This window comes from Thermobia domestica, chromosome 11, assembly GCF_964235325.1.
Source record: "Thermobia domestica chromosome 11, izTheDome1.hap1.1, whole genome shotgun sequence".
NCBI classification, from domain to species: domain Eukaryota; kingdom Metazoa; phylum Arthropoda; class Insecta; order Zygentoma; family Lepismatidae; genus Thermobia; species Thermobia domestica.
Window position 1 is genome coordinate 19,349,131 of NC_137464.1, and position 22,054 is coordinate 19,371,184.

Below are 22,054 nucleotides of genomic sequence, written 5' to 3' on the forward strand. Positions count from 1 at the left end.
CCTAATTAAAACAACATTTTTGATAGTATGAATAATATTGTCAATTCATGTGCTACAGCGCTTAATGAAGAAATGGCGTGAAGGAGAAGGGGTGTCCGCAATTCGGCAACGCTGCGCTAAACATCACGTACCATTGTCTACTGCTATGGTTTCTTCTTGGCTGAAAAGAGAAACCGCTTTCCCAAAAGCTTGAGATACGAATTTTCAAGCGTAAAATTTAAATTTTTATCTTTAAAAGATATAATTATGATGATGTAATTCGCTTTCGTGGGTTTTCGTGTCCAGTGTATGCAGTTGAGTTCGCATTTTGATACAAGTAGGTGCGACCTTTAACAAACATCGCAAGATTGTTCACATCCTTCGTAAATGAGGTAGTTGGCAACACTTACAGTAACAAATGAACTTCAAAATTACAGAAATCTAGGGTAAGAAAAAAAAGCACTGAATTGATTTGTGGCGTTGTGTAAGCTTACTTTTATTTTTCTTATATATTGTATTTGTAAATTAGTTGATTAAACGTAAGTATTTGCTCTCTTTATTGTTGTGTGTAAATGTCGTAAATATCGTACAAATGATTAGTGTGTATTTTGTGTACTTGACAAGTCTTGCATTATTTGCCATAGTGATTTGTTTATATACAATAGTACAATATTTTATTACGCAATGTTCAAGTTCCCGGATATACATTAGATGAGGGAGCCATATAACAAGAGCAGCATGAATAACGAAGTGCCTAATCCGCAAAGTTTTCTTTATGATCTAAGTTATGATATTTCCGAAAGTTTAATATTATTATTAGAAGAAAATGAAGCATGGCGAAGAGTAGCACTAGAATTTTCCCGATTAATTAACAATGAGAGAGGTTTCAGCTTCGAATTCAATATCAGAAGAATAGAACGTGACAGTTCGCCTGTAACCTGTCTATTTGAAGAACTAAATGCACGATTGTGTACCGTCGGAGTGCTGGCAGAAGTGTTAGAGAAGTGCAAGTTATATGAAGCATTATCATTAATTAGAGAACCCCGTCCCGTTGAAATTCTCGTGCACCCGGGTGAAGGACACAAGGAAGTATTTGTCCCTCATGGAGAACAACTGGTATTAACATGTGAAGCTTTTGGTTTACCACCTCCGAAATACGTTTGGTGGTATGAAAACATTGAACTGGTAGATCAAACAGAGTGTGTTTTGTGCATTGACAACTTCAAGCCTGAACAAGAAGGACGTTACTACTGTTCCGTGAGGCAAGAAAATGTATTGAATGAAGTGTTTTCTAAATCAGTTAATGTGAAAGTTTTACCTCAACCACCAGTGATACGTGATCAATCAGAATCGCGCATAGCTTGCTGCAGTGGCTCCGATGTGGAATTATTTTGTACTGTTGAATGTTATCCTGCTCCGCAGTATGAATGGTATAAGGAAAATACACTACTTGATGGGGAGATAGCAGACAAGTTATATCTGAATTCAGTACAACAGAGTGATGAAGCAACGTACGTTTGTCGTGTAACAAACTGCGCTGGTGAAGCGTTTACAAAACCAATGCGATTGTCTGTTTACTTTTCGCCATCTGACAACACAGAACGATTAACAGCTAAAGAAAAGGTGGCTCTTCTTATCGCTAATGAGACTTACAAAGATCTGGCAGATTTGAATACTCCCGCTAATGACGTTAGGACATTAACTGTTTTGTTGATGGAGCTTAATTTTAAAGTCATACCATTACTAAATTTATCATTGATTGAAATGAGAAACGCTGTTAAAAACTTCTGTTCTTTACTCAAAGAGGGAGTGTATGCACTATTTTATTTCGCTGGCCATGGTTTTGAAATTCAGGACAAGTACATGTTGCCTGTTGATTCGCCAAGTCCCGAGAAATTTAGAAGAGCTGATAGTTTATGCGAGAAAGAAGTAATTCGAGACGTGTTGCAAAAAAATCCGCAGTTATTTGTTATTATGTTAGACATGTGTTTGAAAGTTCCAAATAAGAATGAAAATCCTTCGATCCATTCTGAAGTGCCTCAAGTTTTTGAATACCAATCAAAGAGAAATTTAATCCAAGCGTATGCTACGACAAGTTACATGGGAGCATATGAAAGAAAAGAAGAAGCCAATGGTATATACGTCAAACATTTAAGAGAACATCTAAGGGATGATGTGGATATTCTCACAGTACTTTCTAAAGTAAATAAAGGAATTGAAAAGGAAGCACCAGACACTGCTGGGAAACAGATGCCATCCTTTGTAAATAATACGACGAAGTACTTTTGTTTAACGGATAAAGTTGAAGGAGATGAAGACATTAAAAGAGGGTATCAACAGTTAAGGAGATTGCCAGAAATAGTGCCAATTTGCTTCTTGAAGAAAAAAATATCCACGTGTGTAAGGTTCCAACCACATCAGCAAGTGTTCTTAAATTCATTGGATATTATTTTGGAAACTATTACTCCATGGATGTTTTCTTTCTTAATGCAATGTGAGGATGTTAAATCATACGCTGTTACAACAGATCGCAGCCATATATTGATTATTCATAATTTGCAAAAACTTAAGGGTCCTCTAATGATTTCCATACTTCTACTGAACACAGAAACAAGGCAACCAGAAGACAACACCATATTACCGATAGGATTACCCATGATAGCTAGTCGTGAATTATGGCGTGAGGAGCTGGAATGATAAGAAATTTCGTAGTGTGTGTTAGTGGCTATGTGTTTAATAACATTAATGAGTTTCCAATGTTAAAGAAGACAAAATAAAGTGCCTGTTTTCGTGATCGTTTATTTCAAGAGGAATTGTTTGTAGTTATCTGAAGTACTACATCTCAGTCAGTACATGCAAGGAAGGATATTGAAAACGTTTGCTAAGACAATTAAGAGTAAAAATTTAAAAATGTATATTTCATAAATAAGATTTTCATCTTAAAATCTAATGTATGGAATTTGGAGTAATTGTGATTCGTGACAAACACCGTTCAGTGTTTCGATTACAATTTCTCAGAATGTCTTGACAATTATGTAACAAATCACAGTGTTCGGAACAGTGAATCGGAATAACATAAATCACTAGTCTACTTCATTACTTTATGGTAGTAAGTTAAAATCTGACCAGGCGTAAATAGTATATCGTTGTACATATGTATACCATATATAGAAATGAACGTAATAGAAAGCAAACCAATGAACTAAGTATAATTACTAATAAGCGCATGGTAAAACATATTTGAAATGGAATTAAGATTTCGAAACGTTAAGGATTTTTTAAAGATCGTTTATTATTACTGTTGCTATTTAATAAGAGAAGTGCGATGTTTTATATTTTTCTCTGAAACTTTTAAGTCTATTTTTTATTACAAAAACATTCCTACCTTAAGTAGGTGCTTTTAGTATTTTTTTAAAAATATTTTTTCTTTATTTTTTTTTAAAGTTCAAAGTGAAGCTTAACTTTTTCATTGGAATTGCTCCTGATTCCAACAGTTGTTGCACAAGAATTCGATACCGGTACCCAGGCACGTAGCCAGGATTTCGTGAGGGGGGGGGGGTCCGTGACATGAAATACTGTGGTCATCACACCAGGGACTCGATCATTCTAAACTTTTTACTGGAATATATATTGGTTCGTTTAGCAAGGATTTCGTAACGGAGAGGGAGGGGGCGTGACATGAAATTCTAAAGGCGCAGGAGCCCGATCAAGATCATATCAATCTAAACTACTTTACTATCAACATATATTGGTTTATTAGGACAATAAAATGAGGATATGTTGCTAAGTATTTTAATAACAAACTATGAAGAAATCTTCAGTAAAATAATAAAAAAACGTATTGAAAAAGATTATAAACTAATTACGTTCTTCCTCTGTTTATTCAAATATAACAATTTTTCTTTCATTATGACCTTAACCATTATAAAAAGTACATATTCACTATTATAAACAGTACATACTCAATAATGTCTTGTAAAGTATTTTACAATATCTGCGTTCCTTTCTCTGTTGAATCAAATGCTAACGGAGTTTCTTTCCGCATAAAGTTTTGTTTTTATTATTCCGTCAACTACTGTCTGTTCCAAATGAAGGTCAAAAGAACAGCAGAAAATTGTTTTTGAAATAACATGTTTGATACTGCAAGGATGCGATGAAAAATTATGATAAAAAAATGTCCACGCTGTTACAGAACGGCACTATGCTTTCGGAAGCTTGAAACCTCCCTGACTAGTAGCAGAAATTCTGACAATTCCGTAACTTTTCTAGAAATTGCAAATTCCCTGACTCATCCAGGATATCTCGCTCACCTCACCACCATGTATTGCAAGTAATACAAATCTCCTCATAAGAAAGAGTAACCAAAAGTTTCCTGTAGTTTATTTTTAACGCTGATCCTTCTTTTTCTCATTTCATTTTGTTTCATCCTTCCTTAATTCTTTTCCATTCCTGGTCTCGAAGGAGGGTACCCCCCCTTGGCTACATGCCTGCGGTACCTCATCATTATCTCCATGTCAGACGCATTTAACATGTAGAAGTTAGTTAGAAACATTAATCACTCCCCAGTTTATAACTAATTTTTTATTATTATGATGTGTAAGTGGTCATATGAATTGTCAACATATCTATTGCAAGATTAGTCACTTAAATTTATTCTAAACTACAGAACTATACTAAAGAATCCCAAATGTCGGATGGCACAACTTTCTTTGTCTTTCTGCGATCAGCTTTTGTATGTCAAAGATTTTCTGCAGGAATTCCAAAATAAAAAATCATGATGATGTTATGTTTTTATTACAGCGTTACATGAAGCATGGTAAACAGTTTTCAGTGGTATCCCTAGTTTGATTTACAACCTATGAAGAAACATTTTTTGAAAGAATTTTGCTAAATAAGCAAATTTAAAATATTGATGATACGATACACCGTATTTTGTAATGAGAGCAGTTTAAGGATTTTTCTTTCTTTTCTTTTTTTTCTTTTTTTTTATATCCTAAGAAAATAGAAAATAACGTCAATCATCAGTTCCAGTTGAAGAAACACTTGTGATTGTTAAAAATACGCTTTACGCGACGTAAAAAAACAGTTCAAATTATTTTTATGCGAATCATCCGTGCATTAAGACATCTGCACATAGCAGGCATGTTTTAATACTTTTCTGTTCATTATTTTCTTTCTCTGCAATTTTTCTCGATAGATGCGGCATATTTTCTGAGATCACATCGCAGATCGCGGCATGTTTTGCTATGGGGCCCCAAGTGTATGTATTTATATAAATTGCTATTAGACTGTTGACTGAACCAAAATAGAAATGAATAAAGTAGAATACTAAAGAGCAATCCATTATCAAATTGTTAATCATCTTAAAACCATCAACATTAGAGGTAAGTAAGTGCTGGCACGAGCTTTTACTTAAAGGCAGAAAGAAATAATAATTTTGTATTCCACAACTAGGATTTAGATTTCCTTCACAGTGACATACTTGAAATCGTATCTGATTCTTTCCCCTTCACTAGCAGATCTGGAGTCGGAACAAAACCAATAGGCAACATTCATTAAGTTGGTATCCCACTAAATTAAATTAAATTTCAAATGGTTACCTGAATAGTGAAACAAGGATTACATTTCTGAAAGAAAATCGTAAAAATTAAAAGTAGAAAGGAAAGAGATCTTTATAAAAAAAAAAAAAAAAAAAAAAAAAAAAAAAAAAAAAAAAAACCAGCATAATGCAAAACGCTGTAACATGGCAATTGACGTAATCCTTCTTACTTACATTTTCATCGATCTCTCCAAAAATACAATTACACCACCACATTTTCAATATACAAATACAACTTCAGCAAATACACGTTATAAATAAAACAGTAAAAATATGACTCTCAAAATATAACATCGACCTCCGACAAACTGTAAACGAAAAACTATGTTCTAACGTATCCGTAACCGAGTAGCACACACACAATTACACAAACATCGAATAACAACATTACATCCTCAAGAAGCTAAATACAGGTAACATTAATACTGTAATATGTGTACAGCTTAAGAAAAGACAGCACACTAACGTCACTGTACTATTTTCAGAACACCGACTAACTGGACCCAAACAAATTATTTGACATTCTGAGGTGAACGAAGTATGACTTTCATTTGTCACAAATTCCATTTTAGTTACAATGACTCTTTTCAGTCCCATTACTTCGGTTGTATCATCTTCTAATACTTGCTGAACAATACATAGATACATTAATTTAGAAGCTTTTTTTTTTTCTCCTACAAAAATTCTGCAATAAGGAAACCTTCATCTTTTTACATCTCTGCAACCGCCACTGTTTATTGTCAGTTGACCAGTGTCTTCATCTTGGCATTCTGAGTCACTTACTGCCAATTTATGTATTTCATTCGTTTTATCTTGACTAAACTGCATAAGCTACCTCGTTAGTTTTCTTTTTTCGCGAATTCGTTTTTTTTTTTTTTTTTTTTTTTTTAATGAGTTTTAACAACTGGAAGTTTTTCATTCTTTGTTTGACCAGGTCAAAATCCTGTCTCTTTTAAAAGGTGGAGGCACAAAACCTGTCCTAGTTGATATTGTTGGGACAATCAGTGGTAGTGACAGGTTCTGGAGTCGTCCCTAACTGTTATTTCTCGAAATACAGAATATTACATCAGTGATAAAATTGCCTCGTGGAGTCAACAAAGTATCACATTCAGATATATAGGTTGCTGTGATGGATCATGTGGAATATTAATTGTCAATTTAGGTGTTGACATTCTTATCGCAGATAATGCTGGTGATTTTGCTTTGTGAGGCATATCACAGCATCTTGCTTCACTTCCATCTAAATATTACAGAGGGATAAATCTTCTGCAGCATCTATCCATAATTCTTTGTGTTTCATGAAAGAGTTGTGTCACTGGTCCAATTTTGTTTTCGAATCAAGCAACATAATTTATTGTTTGAGGCGGTTAGACCATTTCTCTTCCTTTTTCTTGCGTTGTACCATCAAATCTGGGAACCTGTACAGCTTGTGCATCCCAAGGAAAATCCACATTTTCAGAATCCATTCTGGACGATTTTGGGTGTTACGACATCTAGTACTAACTTCAGGACAGAAACAAAGACACAGTTACGTAAAGGTCCATGCTTTGTCCTCTACCCTTGCAGTTTCTGCGTCTACGAAACTACTGGAATATCCATAGGCTGCAAAATGTGTGTTGCGTTTGCATTTAATGCCACCATTTCAATACCTTTATTCTTCATTACTTGACTTAAAATGTGGATTTTACGTAGCAAGTCAATAGAACACATTTTCAGCTTTTTCATAATTATTTCATCATTTGCGTAATCTAAGCAAATGTGATTACGTAATTGAAGTACTACGTGGCCCCAACAAATAACTGAACAGATGTTTATTTAATAATCAAAGCAAAAGAATTTGTTCCTATGATTTCACAAGGTATCGGTCAAAAACTTTCTATTATGTTATTACACTTATTTTTTTTTTTTTTTTTTTTAGTAGTAAAATCTTAATCAGTTTTAACCCCAACCACCAGGTTTATTAAGTTATCCCATTAAAAGCCCACAAAGATTTCTTTCTAAATAGAAGTTTTCTTAATTTATTTTAACTATATACTAACAAAAGGAGAAACAACAGTTTTTTCTTTTTTTAATTATTACACATCAGATCTTTTATAAGTGCGAATCTCACTATTTGTGTGTTATTTTAACGTTTTCATAAATAGTATTCAGTTTGTTAATACTTATCAATTACGGAATAAATAAACCAATCTAATACATATACTGTATCATTGGTGGATTACATTCTCCAACACTTTGATCCACAATCTTGCTTCCACGTTCGACCAGAATCATTCCGGCTTTTAGGTTAAGAAAGAAGGCAGTTTCGTCCTCGAGGGTCCTAAAAAATTGGAACATGCTCCTGCTTCTCAAAATAATTGTACACCTCTTTAAATCCTTGTTTAATATTTTCTTCTGTGAAAAGTTTCTGGTTTCCAGTTAAATTTTGGGAGGTCTCTCGCTGATACTACTAAGTTTAAAACAGAATCCAAAATGGTTTCTTTTGAAATTGGGAAACCTCTTTTCTCCATCTTATCAGTCGTCAAGTGCACTTTCTTATTCTACTGAAAATTCTGTAACACCTCGTAATTTCATAGTTACCGGTTTCTGTCTCTTATGTTTATTCGTTATAGTAACTCTTGGAATCCTAAATGTCTTTGAAACGGCATAGTAGCTAATTCCTTCATTCATTGTTCCCATAGCTGTTTTTAGAGAGTGCTCTGTAAAAACAGTAAGTTAATAAGATACCTTTGGATAAAAAAAAAAAGAAAAATCATTTGCCCTTACAGAGTATTAAACTTGGTAAATTCCTGGAGAGATATGGTAGCGAGGTAGCTCAGTTGGTAGGGTGTTGGCTTTGCATTCGACAGGTCGTGGGTTCAAATCCCGGAGCCGACCATCTTGGCAGGGATTTCCAGATTTCCCTCAATCCTATCAGGCAAATGCCAGGATAGTAGCTAGCAAACAGACCCTGGCCCCAAATCCTTCTTTTTGTTGTTAATGTTTTTGTTATATATCAAATGTAGAATGGTCTTTGAGCCGCATCTGGTGTTTGTTAATAAATAAATTAAACTCAAACGTTACATATAAATATCCTCCTCTCAGTGCATAGTTTGTATTTATATAGCACACCCGTCCTCAGTGGAACAGTCTGCTGTGTGTTTATATGCCACACACGCCTTTAAAGAGTATAGGAACGGCTATCCGTATTTCTTCAGACGCGAAAAGAAAATATACATCCTAAAAGCATTCCAATCCTATGATTAAGTATTGAATGACTTATTTAACAATTTAAATTCAAACGTGGCATATAGACACCGTCCTCAGTCCAGAGTTTGTGTTTATATACCACGCCTGTTCCTGAATAGGTAAGCGGTATAGTTTTACCCGACACACTCCAACAAGTATGTTCCTAGGCATCACTAAAGATGGTTCAACGCACACCATGCTATATTATAGATTTTACTGCCAAACAGAAAAAAACAGCAATGGGACGTTCTTAGTTTCAGCGATAATAGTTATAATAGTTTAAAGAATACATTCAAATACATCGCTGGTAGCAGACATAGTCTCTCTACAGGGCAGTAGTGTAGTGAGGAAACTATATCTGGTAACCTCAAAACTCAACACCAAAATCGATATCTACCTGGATTCTAAACCTCTGTAAATTGCAGCTGCTAGCTTGTGCACTTGTATAGAGACAGAGCTACCAGAGACAGATTTGTGACACCATTGCGTATGCATGAACTAACTTATGATGCACACAAAGGATAGGAACACCGAAGTAATAATGACAATGGAAGAAACATTCTGTGACACGATAATACTTCACAATGTGTTGGAAGTAATAACAACTACAACCGAATATGACGAGAGAAACAAGACAATTAACCACTTACCCAAACCGTGAACGACGTAAATGTCTCTGAGTGCAAACTCATATGTGAAACATTGGTACAGTAACGCTTAAAGAGCAACATCATGTAATATGATTGAATAGAAAAATGTATGACGAGCTTGATACGTTATTAATTCAGAACGTATAATATGATTAAGAAACGTCGTAAAATTTGAGACTGTACATACCAACTATTCACGAAAGCTATCGGATTTGTGAGCATAAGAGTGTGTAGCAACTTACAACATTGTGTTGTGTGTTTTGTAATAACTAAAATAAGTTACCGTTTAGAACGGTATGTGATTCCGATTCCGTGTATACAACGTATAAATGGCGATGCTATTCTCTAAAAAGTAATCTCAGGAACGTAAGGTTCGGAATTGCTTAGTGACATAAAGAGAAAGGAACTGTTTTACCTTAAATCAAAACCAACGATGTATAGAGTTCGGAGGATATGTACTGGCCAATCCTTAAATCCTGAAACTCTAAACGGTAGGAACTTGCAAACGCAAATGTTATTCTTACCTACACACCACCACATTTGTTGGTCAATACCAGTGTTCGAACATAAGAATACTGAAAGTGATTACATAAAATGAATATGATACACAACATAAAACCTAATATAATTTAAATAAAGTGTACGATTATTGTCATTTTTGTTACAAGTTTTTTAAAACACTTACGTGGTTATAACATATTTTCATAACACAATTTTTTAACAACACTAAACACTTGAAAAACATAAAACGGAATGATATAGCTTTTACTTTTTCACTATAACATTTATGTTCCATTTAGCCCATATTGAATATGACACGGTAGTACTGCACAGGTATTGCGCTGTGATTGATTTATATTATAACTTCTCACGTTCAAGCCATATTAATTACTTTTTTTGTATGCGGGACACTTCACATCTTGGTATTTGTATCATAAACGTACATTTTATGCCAGCTTTTGTATCACTTTTAAAAATTATATTTCTTTTTGGCCGTATTAACATAACTAACGTATGTTTATGTTCAGGTGTAGATAACTCACTGCATGCTTATTTTGAAGTCTAAGCGTAAATGTCTTTCACATCTCTATCCGCGGTGTAAAAAATCCAACGCATCCGCCAGGCCGATGGAGAAAGAGGAGGGTGCTTGAAGGGAGGTTTAAAGAATGGAAATGGTATTTATACAACTGACAACGTAGCCACAATCTCACTTATTACTTTTACGACATATGAACTGTATTTCACTGGTAAGGTAACACTGCACATCAAAATAATTGAATTTCGCAATGGAATTGACTGCAGACAGTACTGTCCAAAATGGGAAATTCTCTTTTAGGCTTGAAAAAGCATTGGAAGAGAGCAACTGCTTCTGTTGTATTTTCTTCTATCATGTAACACATAAAAGCGTTGGAAAGGAGTACATGTCCTCATATGAAAAGAGCACAGCAAACGAGTTTATATCTAGCCCAGCGGAAAATTTTATCAGCAAAGTACAGTGAACCCTCTACTAACGGACACCCATAACGGACGTATTTTGTAATCCCCAAACACTGTAATAGGAAAAAAACATATTGGCAAACCTCTCTAAAGCGGACACTCTCTAGTACGGACACGGACAGTCTTTCTTGTCTTTTATAGGTATTATTTACCTCTACAAACAAGTTGGAAAGTGCAGTAAAAATACACTTTTAGTAATTCATATATATGTCACCAAGGAAGAACATGTGGGTGTGACAACATTTTGCCTCCTTAACTGTCTGTTCATCAATCCAGAGGAAGGGTCTCTGTCCTTGGTGACATACATAAGGAAGGGTGTTGTAAGAATCTGAAAATATTATAACGGTACACCGACTGTACGAAAACTCAAAACACTACCGCAACAGATCTGTAAAGTTACTTAGGCAGCATGCATATTCCTGTGGTTTTTCACCATACAAAATTGAAAACGATTCCGTGCTAATACAAAGGAGAACTTCAATGTAACTTCTGATTGTGTGTAACTTAACATGTTCGTCAGCAGTTCATCCCCTCTCAGGACATCACGTTATCTGTGTTTCATCAGATCAGCTACGGTTATTTTTAAATGATTATCCTAGATTCCTGAGCATGACGAAGAAGCAGAAGAATGATGTTAAAGGAGGTTGGAGAATTAGACTTAATTTAGTTACAGCGGAGACACGAATAAAGTATTTTTAGCCATGCGGTCAAAGGACATCGACAACACTTTTTCATATTTCACTGAATGAATAAGATTTTCAGTTCCATAATTTCCAGATTCCCCTCTTTTTAATGCTTTTCTTGGTTAGTCTCAATAGTAAGATGAGAAATTACAGAAACGATATGGAGCAATTTTCAGTAGTCCTGATGCGGAATGACTTAAACCACAAGACTCCCTAAGGACCAAGAATTTCTGTCTACTACTAGGTTATATCACAATGACAGTATGTAATAAACGCACATTTAGACTTAAAAGAAGAATAATAATAATAATCAAAAACACTAGGTTTAAAATTAGCTTCACTGGGTTAAAATAACAAAAAATATTAGTAATTTGTTCCATTAGTCAGTCACTTTTTACTATTACTGAAGTGCTTTCTGATATCAGTCATTTTTAAAATTATTTTTATGTATCTTCCCTTCCTGCTCCCCAAAGTTTCAGGGCAGAATTTTATTTGGCATCGGAAGCGTCGCTGTTCATCTCAGTGACCCCCGAAAACTAGGATTTCAACACTAATATTGGTCATTTTCGATCATCATATATATATATATATATATACATGGTGTTAATGAACTATACCGACAAACTGTAAGAGGTGAGTCCTCACATCAAAATAAGAGAAAAAGTTCATATGACCTATGGCGAAAAGTGCATAGTTTCAGAGCTAGGGCTGTCCAAAATCACGAAAAAGCCAAATTTCAAGAGGCCTTAATACGAATTCGAGAGAGTGTGGATGGTGGTTCTTATCAGCGTAAAGAAAGCTACGTATGGTGATCCAAAAGTGCATATGTCATCAATTGTCAATAGGTGTAGAGGGTATTCCCTACAGGTGTAATTCTCAGATATGTTTTCAATAGAGTTTTCAGATATACCCTGATTTCAAGAAGGGTCCAAAGTAGGCAGAGATAAACCTTGACAACAATGGATATCCAATGCTTCGTAGGGAAGTCGGAAGTGTTAGGAACTAGCAGCTCCATGTTTCTTTGTGTTCGAAATAACATGTGATATGTATTTCGTCACAGTATATTTCTTGATTTCTTCACTTATAAGCGTGAAATAAAACATCGCACAATGCGTTTTCCCGAGTACGGGCAACCGTGCTGCTGACGATCCTTAACACTTCCGATATCGCGCCAAAGGATTCCGTGTTCACTGCTATCAAGGCTTATCGTTTGCCCACTTTGGATCAACTATAAAGTCAGAGCATATCTCAAAATTCGATTGATGGCATTTCTGGGAATTTCACCTGATAGGGAATAATCTGTACACCCATTGAACATTGAACATATGTACTTTTGGATTGCGTATGCGTCACTTCCTTTATGCTGATAATGAACACCATTCACAAGTCTCTCGAATTCAAAATAGGGCCTTATGAAGTTTGGCTTTTTCGAGATTTTGGACAGCCCTAGCTCTGAAACTATGCACTTTTCGCCATAGGTCCATATGAACTTTTTCTCTTATTTTAATGTGAGGAATCACCTCTTAAAGTTTGTCGGTATAGTTCATTAAAACCCTGTATATATATATATATATATATCCCTCCCCTAAGTTGCACCGTCAAAGTGAAATGATAAAGCCCATCCCAGGCATGAACCTCATCTATGTTGAAAATTTGATCTAGATCGGTCGTGTGGTTCAAGAGTTATTAAGTCACAAACATAGTAATTTTCATTTCCGATCATTTTTGTATCTCTCTTCCCTTAAGTTGGACCGCCAAAGTGAAATGATTAAAAAAAAAAAAAATCCCAGGCCCGAACCTTCATCTGTGGCATTTTTTTTTTTATCGAAATCGGTCACGTAGTTCAAGAGTTTTATTATTTTTATATATCTCCCCCTCCCCTACGTTGTACCGTCAAAGTAAAATGATAAAAAACGATCTCAGGTCCGTACCTCATCTATGTTGAAATGTGATTGAGATCGGTCGGGTGGTTCAAGAGGTACAAAGTCACAAACATAGTAATTTTCATTTTTATGTATATAGATAAATATGGAAATAAAGATATGTCAATCAAAATAAAAAAATCAAAATAATCTTTTTCACTTCTTTTCGCGATCCTCTAGGGGTCCCGCTCCCATGTAGAGAAACCTTGGTGCAAATTAATTGTTTTCAGCATACATACAGGGACTCATCATCATCATAGGTATTCTGCCCTTACTGGCAGGCCACTTGCAGCAGCTGAGAAACTTCCATGCCCCACGGTCCTCTGCTAACCTCTTCGTCTTTGATCTTTCTGTGTTTATAACATCCATTAATTGTAGTCTCCTTCGGCCCCTTCCCTCTTTCCTGCCACCATATCCTCTAGGACGTCCCTCATGATACAATTTCTTCGTAAGCAATGTCCTAACCAGTTTCTCTTCCTCTTCTTAACAATATCTAAAAGTGTTCTTTTCTAACACCCTCTCATTCGTTTTCCGCTCGACCCAACTAATTCTTTTCGAAGGTTCCGGTCGTTTTCCATCACTTTTACGTAATGTCCACGTTTCCGCCCCATACAGTATAACACCACACGAAGCATTTTATGGGTATTTTCTCAACTCTTTATTCAAGGTCCCACAAAACAGACTTTTCTTCCTCCTAAAGGCTTCTTTTGCCACTCCTATCTTTGCTTTTATTTTACGTTCACACTTCATGTCATTACTAAAAATACTACCCAGATATCGAAAACTATTCACTTGTTCTATTTTCTCCCCTCCCACTTTTATATTTGACACAGACCTCTTCGTTCCAATCACCATTGCTTTTGTCTTTCTAACATTTATTTTCATCCCATATTCTTCAAAGCCCATCCTCAGTTTTTCTAACATTTTATTGATTTCCTTTTCAGATTCTGCTACAAGCCCATATCGGCTGCAAATCTTATGTATCTAATCATTCTACCTCCTACTGAAATGCTGTCATATCATGTAAACTATTTTTCACTATCTCTTCTAAATAGACTTTAAATAGTGTAAACTCGGTGACTACTAGATGTAGGGACTAGGAGCTAAGAATGATTAAATGAATCATTAGGATAGTAAGTGAAACCACATAATTTACACGGCCTATGCAGATTGGAAGCAGAATAACTGATCAACAAATGATGAGGGAGTACATATGATAACTATTTGAATTGAAAATAACTGAAATGAACGAATGGAACCATGTCTGCCATAAATTATAATAGAACCTCGTACTTGATTACAATTGACCCTCGTACAGAGTTATCGTAGTCCATTGAATACCTTAAAAAAAAAAAAAAAAAAAAAAAAGGCTATATTGCAGATATAACTACTTACCAAATATGGTTATAAGTCCTAGTACGAAAAAACAAGTTGAGCTTTTTTTTTTTTTTTTTTTTTTTTCCTTGTGAGATAACCGAAGCTAACTTCTTCAGTAGAAATTACTAATTTTAATAGTAGTTCCTGTCCATAAGGACAAGAGAAGTAAAGTTGCAAACGCTCTGTTAGTTAACTTACTTGTACTAGTTGAGTGCATAACAATCTTTCTGAAATGTTTAATTAAAAATGGTAATGATGCTTTTTTTCGGCCTTGAATTTACATATGTAACTTTCATGTGTAATGTGAATTCCTGTGAGAGCCTCTCAACGTAAGAAAAGTGTATTATTTGTGTTTTCTTTCAGGTGGCCGTATGCACACAGTAACAAAATTATTTTTGTGCAAAAATGAAACGATTCTCGAAAGTAAAGAGTTCTGGTAAGTGTTATTCATTTATTGTTACTGTAAAAATAAATAAATAAAACAATTCAACTAAAATTAAAGAATTGTAGTCTCGTTTAATGGTGTGTGTGCTTTTGTTTGTTTGTTTTCTTCGTCTTTATGCAACACCGGGTTATGAAGGACGGGATTTACCAATAACTAGAGCCCCAAATCACAATCGGGACACAACGCCAGTACAATTGGCAGCTGCATAGACCATGCATGATAGAGCATCAGAGAATAGATCGTTCTCATCACACTTTCTCGCTTCCGAAAGAGGTATTGGCGACCTGTGCTAAGTGCTGACCAGTAGCAGTAAATAGTTATTCCATCTATCCAAAACATAATAATTCATTCTCACTAGTAGAACTCTAAAGAGTCATTGGAAAAGTTCTAGCATCTGATACGCTGGTTTGATTCCAGGGTACGTTGGCTTGTGGAATACATCAAATCCTTGTTACTTTTGTTTTGTTTAGGGAGGAAAAGTTATTCCAGTTTTATCTTGCTTTTCATTCTACCAGTTGTATCATGAGGGGCTGGGTCGGACGGAAAACAAATGAGAAAGTGTTAGAAATAGTAGGGGGAGAAAACAATTTTAGATGTAACTGAAAAGAGGAAGTGAAATTGATTGGAACGTTGACTGAGAAGGAACGGTATCATGAGAGATGTATTACAGGAAAAGGAAAAAGAAAAAGGTATGGTGGCCGGAAAAAGACGGGAGGGGCGAAAGATGCTATAATTAGTGAATGATATTAAAACAGAAAATTCCTATGAGCAAACGAAGAGGTTGATTGAAGATAATGCTGCATGAAGCTTCTCAGTTCGTGTCAAGTGACCTGCCAACATTGTAGAATACCTGTGGTGATGATAAGTATGATTTGTCTCATCATTCACCTATAGTCAAGCTTTTTTTACTTCAACGAACTTAACAATGAGTTGTTAAATTAAGAAAAAGCATAGCAGAATGAGAAATTAGAGGAAACCAGAGAACTCCGAGGAAAGTACGACCTAGCCAAGCATCATTTAGTGAAATAGTTAATGTTACTGAGATATTCTACAATGCTATTTTTAAATGAATTATGACACTGTGTGCTTAGGCGACAGCATGGACGTCTCTGACAAGTTAAAATTGAGGGGGACGGAGACGACTAGAATGCGTCTAGACCCCAACTGAATTTACGTCAAAATTATGAGTAAATGGTAATTTTTCTTCAATTATGAGCTAACTGGATCTTCATACTACCTTTATCTATACAATCGATATTTTAAGCATGGCGTTTTTCCGCCAAGTGTTTGTTGTTCATTTGTTTCCGATGGGTTCCAAAGTCGTGAGCTGCAGGTGGAACTTCTGATGATTATATTTTAATTGGGCTATAAATATTATAATGAAAGAGCTAATTACTTTTTTTTTTTAAGTTGCTGAAGGAGGGAACTTTGAAGTTCAAATAGATCAAAGATAAGTATGGGAAACTTATTTGTATGAAAACGAAGTTGTACATCCACTAGCCTATGCTTTGTGTAATACCAGATGTATTGTTTGGAACCGAAAATGTGAGTTTTAGATCCTTGCACTTAGGTTTAGTGTAGTGGAGATGAAATCTCAATCTGTATTCTTAATGCAGTGGTGTATGTTGCCTACCTTTTCGTCCTAAATTTCGGTATATGGTTTTGAACTTACCCCTTAACATTCCAATTCCTTTATTATCATCATTTACTTCGTTTTCGTTTTAATACCTAAGATATAAAATTTATTCTTGCTATCATTCGATTCCTCAATGTATTCTTTCCATCTTTCTCAAGCTGCATGCATTCTCTCATTAAAAGTTTATTTTTATCTTTAGTTTTTATTTTGTCATAGTAGTTTTCCCTTGCTCCTTCTATTTCCATGAAATTTACCTTCATATACATAATTAAAATTTTTCTATCCTTTTTCACCTTTACATCTTTTGTATATTCCTCTGTCTGCAGATTTCTTCTTTTAATTCGCAGATCAACTTTCTGTATATTTTCCCCATTTTCTGCTCTTCGTGTGTCATGAAATTCAATCGTTGCTGGTTAAGCAATGACAAAGGTATATGACAGAATCCGAGACTATTTTGACTAATCAGGAAATGTTTCCTTGAAAGTGGCACACGTCAAATGCACATTTCAATCACACCAACGTAATATTTAACAACACATCTAAATTCATTTGTTCTTCCTCTCTGTACTTCTTTCATATAGATCAGCATTGGTCAGTTTCATCTCCTCAACAAAAAAATTGGGGGGAGCACGTTCTTTCTTTTCCCCCCTTCGTCAGAGACGCACGTGGACGACAGGCTTTTCAATAAGAAATAGTATTTCGAAAATTTATTACGAGAGCCATGTCATGAATAATGCACAAAGCAGGCAATAATTTCTGTGAAGTCGATAGCGGCGGCTCTATAATATAATCACAAAGTCACGTTGCCGTCCGTATTAATACAAAGAAAATAATTAAGAAAAAAAAAAAACGATGGACATTAATTCCTGTATAGGATTAGAAATGACCAAAGAAAAATTTAGTTGTTTGAACGTGAAGTTTGCAAGCCTGGTTGGTGTCTGAGAAATTTGGCATCACAGTGTAAGTCACTATGCTTGATGTTACTCTCTGTTCACGTTGGCCTGAGCCTAAGTTCTGGCTTGGTTCTTTTTTCCAATCACTTGCATCACAGAATAACCCTTTACACGCCTTCCTCTACGTACAATGTAATCACACATTTTTTGTGACTGAAAAAAGAATCCGTTTCGGTCGGCAGGCGGAATCGCGGAAGAAAATACCTAAGTACTGTGGCTGTACTGAAGCGCTTAACACGGGCAAAGTAGTACGGAATCGTCCCGATTCCCGCGCGCACACACCACAAAAAATAAATAAATAAAATAAAAACTTAATGACTACAGGAATCCACAGTAGAAATTCGAATCATTGTTTACTACGATTATATTCAAAATTATTTTCAAGGAAAAAATAAAAACACTTTCGTAGTAATGTCGTTTATAATTTCGGAATTTAATAATCCTGATATATGTTTACAAAACCTTTTTTCCCCTAGCATTTAGGGAACGACTGAATATTCTTGAACTATATTTTAAATTGATTTACCATTGAAGTCTTACTGTGAAAGCAAACATGCAAAGCCACAGATAATTATTTAGATATTACATATATAAATCAAATAAATATAAAATAAGTAGAGAATAGTCAATTGTAAAGTCATGTAGGGTAGGTTTAAAGCGGACAACACTCACGAAGGTTCAGTAAATTCGGTCCCGGTTAGACTTTCGGAGCTTCATGCATATTTTTAAGTTTCCTCATGGATATATGGTTGCAAATGCGTCTTCTCTGTGATACGATTCTAAATAGGAACATGTGTGATTCAGAGTCTACGTTAAACAATAGGTGTACGTCTTGGTACTGAAAATGGATGGTCGACTGTATTACATTAGACTCTCTCTAATCCGGCCATTCCTTGCAAAGAGAGGTGTCGGATTAGATAAAATGCCGGATTATTGAGAACGTCTGAAATTTAGTTTTTAACACTTAAATTACTATACTTTATTAAATCTAATGTGACGTACAATATCATAGAAAAATAGAAACACTTGATCCTTGAGTTTGTACGTAGAGTATCGCTCACTATGAAATGTATCAGAATTTTCAGTTGTACTACAATGAAGATGCTCGACGGCGGCATGATCTATCAAGCAACCGCTTTACAAGCAACAATGAACGGAAGCCACAATAATACTTTATGTACTTTTCCGCACTTAACAGTATAAACAATTACAATAGAGGCGACGTCATGCGACAAAGGCGTACTGTGGCACTGGATTACTGAGTCGGAGTAGCGAGAGTCTATAGAAACTCTATTCGATTGTTTCTATTTGCTATAGAAACAATCGAAATGAAATGCACACTTGTTTCAATACATTATGAGAATATTATCATGTCCCTCTTGTAGAAGTAAATAAATATTATAAATATAGTTAGTTAACATTTCACTTTTACTTATTTTTTGTATACGTTTCAAATTACACTGTTAAATATGTATGTTAGAGGAGGTATTTAACCGAATGATACGTACAGAATCGATTGAAGTGGTTCAATGGTAAAGCGCTTATCTCTGGTGCGAGGGGTCCTTAGTTTGATGGACAATACCGTATCCGTGGGTTTTCCTCCGAGTTTTCCCGTTTCCTTCCACATTACCATCCCACCAATTGTGTCGTAATTTAGTTTCTTTTATTCATCCGTCTCGTTTAGCTTAATGGATAGTACCTGGACGGGGACGCAAAACTAAAAATTTCATTTCATTTAAAGATGGAGATCAAAGATCAAAAATCAAAATCGAAAGTTTACTTGTCGAAGCCCCCACAGAAATCCTGAATGTTTTGCGTGAAGTTTGCGATGAGCACATAGTACACGTAGTATAGTTTAAGCGCGGTTGAACGATTGGAGAAGTTCATCCTCCCTAACACTACGAATTCAATAAGCATCATCTAAGTCAAAAGTAGAGGCCCAAAAAAAAAGCCGTTTTTTTTTAAAGATAGTGTTTTAGTGTTTTTTCATAAAAAGCCGACTTTTCTGGGGAAAAACTGAAATTTTATGTTTTTGACTAGCGACTTTCTTGATTTTCTTATTCAGTTATCACGTTTGCGTTCGTGTAGTGGATTCTACAATTAAAACGTACTATTACAACATATACTACGTATGATCCCGATGTTCAGTCCGGGGTGGCTATCTTTATTGTTTTTCGAAGTGGTATTTCATTGGTGTTCATTAAGTGTAAGTTATGCAACCTAGTATACCACAATAATCTGTTTGGTTGCCTAACTAGTGTATATAATTCCTGTAAGTTATACATCTTATCACGTATGTTGTACGGGTTGCCTAAATTCAAACTGGCAGACAAGATAAAAAGTATTATTTGGTCTAGGAATTAATTCGTGCGGTTGGTACGCACACATTGAAGCTGTAGTACAAACACAAAATACATAAATACCTTTAGAAAAATATTGTCCATCGCTAGCCACCACTTTCGCCCATCTGTCAGGCAATGTACGGATTCCGTGGCGAAAGAAGTCCTCATCCTTGGAAGCGATCCAGTCAGAGACCCATGTTTCGATATCTTCTGAAGAAGTAAACCGCTGTCCAATCAAATCGTTGTTCATGCAATCGAACAAGTAGTAGTCCGAAGGAGCAACGTCTGGTGAATACGGCGGGTGGGGTAAAACTTCCCATCCGACATTTTCTAAATAGGTTTTGACCGGTTTTGCGACATGTGGGCGAGCGTTATCATGTTGAACAATAAGTTTATCATGTCTGTTCTCCCATTCTGGTCGTGTTCTGGCCAGAGCTTGCTTCAAACGCATTAATTGTCGTCGATAACGTTCTCCATTCATAGTTTCACCCGGTTGCAGCAGCTCATAGTACACCACACCTTTCATATCCCACCATATGCACAGCATAACCTTTGCACAGTGAATATCTCGTTTTAGTTGTGATGGACCTGGTTCACCTGGTTTCACCCAGGCCTTTTTTCGTTTAGGGTTCTCGTAATGGATCCACTTCTCATCACCCGTAATAATTCGATGCAGAAACCCCTTTCTGCTCTGTCGTTGAAGCAGCGATTCGCAAATGGTTTTTCGTCTTTCAACGTCTCTGTCTTTCAATTCATGTGGAACCCAATGTGACATCTTTTGAATCATTCCCATGGCTTTCAAGCGTTTGGAGACTGTTGTTTGATCATCGCCTAATGCTGCTGCAAGTTGTTCCTGCGTTTGACACGAATCCTGCTCGAGCAATGCTGTCAATTCTTCGTCTTGAAATTTTTTTGGCTGTCCAGCTCGCTCTTGGTCTGCCAAGCCGAAATCACCACTTCTAAACCGTGCAAACCACTTCTGACACGTTCGCTCAGCTAGAGCATGGTCACCATACACTTCCACCAAAATACGATGACTTTCAGTCGCACTTTTCTGCATGTTAAAGTAATGCAGCAGGACACCCCGCAAAAACACTTTATGAGGCACAAATTGCGCCATGTTCACTTAACTACAAACTGGTGTTGTTGACGCTTTAATCCACTGCCCTATACTACGAACGATACGCGATGACAGGGGTTTGCAACACATGTGTGGATACACGGAACTGTGGGACGCTCCGTTCGTTGCGCCATCTCTTGTCCACCCGCACGAATTAATTTCTAGACCAAATATAAACCAAGAATCAGATATAAACCCATATTTGTTTTGTTGTAGAATTTCGCTTACATCTCATCGTGTTCTCCATTCGGGAAACACTTCATTATGAGCTTCAGATATTCTATTAGAACCTAATATAAGTTCAGATTACAGAATTAAAATCATAAAGTGCTGTTTTGTGTATGGTGTTAGTTTAACGGTTACATTGTTTCAATATATTTGAGTATAGATAGATAAACTTGTTCCCCGTAACCTCGTATATAAAAGGTGTCTTTAGCTTCAAAATAGTTGAAGTTTTAGTTTATACATAAATTCTAAATGATAGTTTTGTTCCACTAAGTCTACTACATATTCGGAACAGTTATTGCTGACACTATAAAATTTTTACTGAAACATTTTTGTCGTAGAATATTACTCTTAATAACTCTACATGGTTCAATCCCAGCTCGCGCCAAGTGGGCTTT

The 22,054-nt window shown here is 35.7% G+C and overlaps 2 protein-coding genes across 4 annotated transcripts in view; both read left to right on the forward strand.

The window, feature by feature from the left end:
- Positions 1–299: 299 nt before the first annotated feature.
- The window catches only part of LOC145663952 (uncharacterized), a 37,765-nt gene continuing 16,010 nt past the window's right edge, over positions 300–22,054 (forward strand). The window contains exons 1-2 of one of the 3 annotated variants that reach the window (XM_081730181.1): positions 300–425; positions 15,299–15,371. In XM_081730181.1, coding sequence (XP_081586307.1) covers positions 15,341–15,371 — 31 coding nt within the window. In that variant the 5' untranslated portion in view covers positions 300–425; positions 15,299–15,340. Of the gene's footprint in view, positions 519–15,298; positions 15,372–22,054 lie in introns of all 3 variants that reach the window. The other 2 variants (XM_081730180.1, XM_081730179.1) reach the window with 2 other exon arrangements.
- On the forward strand, positions 551–4,760 carry LOC145663951 (mucosa-associated lymphoid tissue lymphoma translocation protein 1-like). The gene has a single exon (XM_081730178.1). The coding sequence runs from the start codon at positions 691–693 to the stop codon at positions 2,674–2,676; it is 1,986 nt and encodes a 661-aa protein (XP_081586304.1). The 5' UTR covers positions 551–690; the 3' UTR covers positions 2,677–4,760.